General features: G+C 30.6%; 1 protein-coding gene across 1 annotated transcript; it reads left to right on the forward strand.

The window, feature by feature from the left end:
* Positions 1–485: 485 nt before the first annotated feature.
* On the forward strand, positions 486–2,820 carry LOC114394571. Its single transcript, XM_028356186.1, has 4 exons — positions 486–612; positions 1,165–1,358; positions 1,458–1,539; positions 2,075–2,820. Exons 2-4 carry the CDS (start codon positions 1,198–1,200, stop codon positions 2,369–2,371), a joined length of 540 nt encoding a protein of 179 aa, XP_028211987.1. The 5' UTR covers positions 486–612; positions 1,165–1,197; the 3' UTR covers positions 2,372–2,820.
* The last annotated feature ends 2,732 nt before the right edge of the window (positions 2,821–5,552 follow it).

Here is a 5,552-nt window from a genome sequence, read left to right on the forward strand (position 1 = left end):
GATTTTTTAAATATTTTTTTCTTTATATTTCATTTTCCCATCATATTTCTCATAGTATGTTACTTTTTTCTCTTTTCTTCTTTTTCTTTTTTTTCATTTTATCTCTTTTTTTCCTACTCCATACACTCTAAAATTTAAAGGTATACATTTATGATGATTAAATCAGCACTGAATTTTATTTTATCACAACAAAATACCGAATTTTTAAATCAGCACTTCTATATTAATTGAAGTTTACGTGATTGTATTTAAGACTTTTTAATTTTTTAAATAAAAAAATCTCTTATAAATATATTAATATATTTACGTATTAAAAAACATTAGTTAATTTAATTAGAAAATGATTTATTTTCTCAAATTTTCATCCATATAAATTAATTAAATTGACTCGATTACGTATAGAGGGGACAGACATTGATTATAATATAATTTGTAATTTTTAGATTTAATAATTATTTCACCGAACGACGTCGTATAGGCTTGTTTGTTCTTCTATCAGATTCATACTAGCTCAATTTCTTTACCTTAAATAGGATTGCTCTGTGCCCTTTTTTCCCTTCCTCTTGCCCTCCCAGCTTCGCTGATTTCTTCGTTTGGAGGATACCCTCAAAGGTTTCTCTCTCTCTCTCTCTCTCTCTCTCTCTCTCTCTCTCAGCAGCTAGCTAGTTAACTGTACTTTGATATGGTCTTTTTTTAATTTTTTTTTTTTTTTTGCATTCTGTTCATTACCCTATTTGGAGATCTATTCTATATTTTTATACAACTACCCCCTTTTAATTTTGTGACTGGTAGCTGTTTGTAAGATGGAGATAGTGATTATACATGTTTAAGTTCAACCCAAGTTTGGTTTTTTATGCAACCCATTACAAAAAAAAGACAAATATTGAAGGTTTTTCATGATTTGCATTCAGATCTGCTGTTGATTTGTGCACTGATTCCACCCCTTTTTATTTAGGCAGTAGATATCTGGGAACTGGTGAAAGGGCTGTGGAATTTCTTCAAGTTTAGATTTTTAATTTTTCTTTTCTTATCTCCATTATGATGCATTTAACTGATCTGGCTAAATGGATCTGTTAGCAATTCTCAACTGGGATGTGTGTGCTGCTGTTATATTTTTGTTAACGTTTCATCAATATTTATGTTTTTTTTTTTTGCTTTGTTTAGGTGTTCTACTGTGAAAGTTAGCCAATTTTGAAGATGAATTGTTATAATCTTCAGAAGAATGCCTTCTCAGCCTGTGAAGAGATGAGAGGCTCTCTTCCCATTGCTGATCAGAATGGACCTGTCTTTTGCCCTAAGCCACGCCGAGCTGGGGTTTTAATGAACTTGCCTATTCGACCAGTAAAATGGCATTTAGGGTAAGTTTAAAGATCGATTATTTACCATTGATGCTATTATTGTATTTTTTTTCACTGTAATGAGGATCTTATCTGATCTGTATTGATTGTGTTTATTAGTCAACAAGCTGAGGGGTCTGATTCAAAAGCTGGGGCAGAACTACTTGACATTGTTCTCAAGAGGGACATTGTTCTTAAGAGGGTAAGTGATGACTCTGTTACAAATTGTTTAGCTTATGTTTTAACCAAGGCGAATAAATAATTATCAAATAGAATATAAGTTTATCTTTCTTAAAAATTGTTTTGGCTTCTTAGCAATGCATGGAATATGGATTTTTAATTTGATATTTGATATGTTGATTTTATGTAGGAATGCGTGTGGTATTTACGAATGTTTCAAATTCAGATTGCCACTTTTTTATTGGAATGTTTTTGGGCTTAAAATCATGTAGTACTTTTCAATTTTTAGCAAGGTTTGACATGATGGTCCTCAACTGCAGTTGCGGCTGCAACACGCCAAGGTTTTTGGGGTTTCTATGACCACAATTATAGCTGTATTCACCGTGTTTGTCTGCAATATTAAGTATCGTGACATAACCGCAACTGAAATTTAAAACCTTGTTTTTTAGTTATTATTGATGGATCTGCTGACAATTGGTATGGTCGTAGTTTTTGCTGCAATGAATGTTGTCCGACTTTGATATTTGATTGATCAATTTTTATTTTGCTTTCAATAGGAGAGTTATGGGGAAGAATTTGCAAATCAGATACCTTCATCTCCTCCATATTTTTGTGGTTCTCCTCCAGTTCGGGCTTCTAATCCCTTAATCCAAGATGCTCGATTTGGAGACGAAGAGTACTCTCTTATATCAACAATTTCATCGCCTTCAGGTTTACTGTCTCCATCTTCAGCATCTCGCAAAGCAGGATGTGCTAGGATGAAGTTTGGACTTAAACCGGCTGCAGTTAGAGTAGAAGGATTTGATTGCCTCAGCAGGGATTGCCAGAATTCCGGCATCCCTGCTGTTGCTTAAACTCCATTCATAGAAGTGTATATAGAAGAAGCCAAGTGCCATTACTTATAAAACGTGACTTAACTAGAGAGAGTTTTGAATGTTTCGGAGGGAAGTAAGAAATTCAGTTAGTTGTGTATATAGCAAATGCTTTTTTGTATGGTGAGGTGAATCATCTCATTGTGAGTATCCGTGGCAAGTTTAGGGAGCTGCAGAAAAAGCAAACCTTCTGTTCTTGAAGTTTGATGTGTAGAGAGCATGTCTTTTTGTAATATAAGGAGGTTGTATCGGAGTGTCTTTTAAACCTTTTAGGCTATCACCGTAAGAGTGTTCTGTATAGGAATTGGTGATTTTGGTTGTCGTCCCTGTAAATATATTTAGGTGACTTTGCAAGTATGTCTATTATATTTAGTTATTCAACTTTGTTTTCTGTTCCCAAATGCAAATTTTTAGTACCCATTTTAAATTTATTTTACCAATGTTCATCTTGTATGGAATAAGGTACTGTAGTACACTTGCGCTTGGTGGAAAAATGCTAAAAGTATTACAGCCGGTACCAACTTATAGAAGACTATTTCTTTCTCCTCCACCCTCCCACTCTTTTGAACAGCACTATGCTGGAACCATTAATTGCTTTGGGATTCGGGAGTGACTTTCAATTTGATTGTTTTCACTTTTCGGAAGGCTTGAAAAGATTGTTGTCTCTTCTTATTGAATATTATGAACGTACAAGTCACCAAACTAGTGTGTGCTTGGATTGTTGGTCTCAATTTACATTTACACTAGCTTTCGTTTTCAAGTAGAATTACATCCCTTGCTTTTGTGATGAATGTGTTGGATTTCCTGTCATTCCATCTCATCTGGTAAAACAAAACACCTTTAAGATGGTATGTTGAGAAAAGGTGAGGAGTTATTTCATTCAAAATATTTATTTCACTTGATTTGCTTTATTACTATTATTATTATTATTATTATTATTGTATTTTGCAATATACTCTTTTTTGTTTTTTGGATTTGTCAAAATCTTTACTAAATAGTCTGTTAAGATTCTCATTCCTCCTTCTGGGCTTCCCAATCAGTTGAAAAACATCAATCTATGCTTTTTTCACCTTAGGTATACTGTACCTGCTTTTTCTTTTTTTAGAGTGCAATGAATCTTATCTAATACAGAGTCCAGCAATGTTGAACTCATGATAGCAAATTCTACACTGGCAAACTATTTTCAGCACTTTTTTTTATGCAAGACTTGAAATTTAAACTTAAAAAAAGAAAATTGAATGATTGAACTCTTTGTTACCTGAACTGATTTATGAACATTTTGCATTTGCCTTAGTGCGTGATTGATTGTGATTTAGCATTATGCGTGTACTTGCGTCAACTTTAAGTCTAACACAGAGCTATTCCTTGTTGCTTCCAAAATTTATGTAAAAAACGCACGTTTGAGGGTGTAAACGCTGAACTAAACATGCATTTAACCAAAGTATGGTTTAATCCTATATAGGTTTGCATTGCAGTATAGTGTATTGTATTCACATCAATAGCCATTCGGATATTCAAGGGCTCTTTCCTTTAAATATAGGGAGGCCTTTCCTTTTCATATTCAGAATTGGAAGCACATTCTTTCAATTGCATTCAGTGCCACTTCGTCGTCATCAAATAGAAATGTATTAAATAAAAACTTAACTATGATGGATGCATTAGCCAAAATAAAATAAAATAAAATAAAATCAATAATATTTATATAAGTATTATCGTTTTTCTTTTTTATTTATCATTAATTTTTTATTGTAATCTATAAATTCAAATACACATATTTCTCTGTACTTTTTTTATAATTAATGTTAATAAAATTTTCCTTTATGATAGTAACATTTTTTAAAGGAAATAATAATAGAAATTATAAAATATTAATATTTTTTTAATCAAAATTATGTATATATTTAACCTAAGTTATATACCAACGTAAATATATTTATGAAGATGACATTTTTTTAAATAAATATTTTTTAAAATTAAAATAATATATGTGTGTGATTTAAAATTATTTAATATATATAAATATTTATAACTATGTTAATATATTGTTGAAATACGTATATATACTCACCAATATATATTTAAATAATATTTAAAATGATTAATATGTTAAAAAATGATAAATTATTAACTTAACACTCGTATAAAACACAAATTATTATACTAATCTGACATTAAATAACCGTATAAAAAATCTTGACAATATTTCATGATGTATTTTGATTTATTTATTATCACGCCCTTTTTCTACGGCATATATGAATTATGAGGTCTTCTTGAAGAGTGAAGACACATTATGATTTAGTACTATTATTTAATTGATGATGGTATACATTTTGTTATGCACGGTTAAGAACCACCGTAGCCTGAGCCGGAATTTCATTGCAACAATGTTCTTATTTATATATTTCAAACTGTTCATCATTCACATCTCGATATTTTTCTGCATCAGTAGTCATTAATTGTTCTCATTAGTATTTGTAAATTGAACCTTCTAGATTGTCACTGAAGTCTTTCCACTGCTTCTAATTCCAATCTATGTTCATGCAAATAATTCTTCTCACCCTACATCCTATTTCTTCAGTCCTTTCCTATGAAAATTGCTCAACCTCATTGAAATTCTTTTGCTTAATGCTCTTGCTATCATTGAACCCACCTCCTATTCAGTTAATAGTTAATTGGGTTGCTATCCTTTTGATCTCTTTCTCTTTGATAGAATTCTTATCACCTTATCAGCTGTTAGTTAGAAGAAGCCTTATCATCTTTTGTATATAAAAAGACTATGCTTCTTATAATAATCAATTCATTCAAGTCTTAAAAAGTATTATACTACAAAAAAAGAAATAGACGAATTCTATCAATATCAGAACTTCATTCTATTGTATATCTATAAAAAAAAAATAGTAGATTCTTTTCTTGATTTGTTCCACAACGATTCAATTTTTCCAATTTTTTTTTATTTATAAAAAAGATATTATCAATTATATAAAAAATTGAAAACAAATTGAGAAAAACTGGCTATCCATGATTCTTTTATTTGAGAATATATATAAAGACTATACATTCACCATAAAAACATTTTATAAGTAATAATAGCTTGTGAATTCCATATACAAATTTTCGTTTAGCTCAGATCATTTTTCGTCTAACAAAAGGGGAAGGATGG

Source organism: Glycine soja, chromosome 18 (assembly GCF_004193775.1).
Source record: "Glycine soja cultivar W05 chromosome 18, ASM419377v2, whole genome shotgun sequence".
Classification (NCBI taxonomy): domain Eukaryota; kingdom Viridiplantae; phylum Streptophyta; class Magnoliopsida; order Fabales; family Fabaceae; genus Glycine; species Glycine soja.

Coding starts and splice junctions, on each gene's coding strand:
- LOC114394571 (XM_028356186.1), top strand. CDS start 1,198: ATGAATTGTTATAATCTTCAGAAGAATGCCTTCTCAGCCTGTGAAGAG. Junction 1,359..1,457: donor CCAGTAAAATGGCATTTAGG/GTAAGTTTAAAG, acceptor TGTGTTTATTAG/TCAACAAGCTGAGGGGTCTG. Junction 1,540..2,074: donor GGGACATTGTTCTTAAGAGG/GTAAGTGATGAC, acceptor TGCTTTCAATAG/GAGAGTTATGGGGAAGAATT.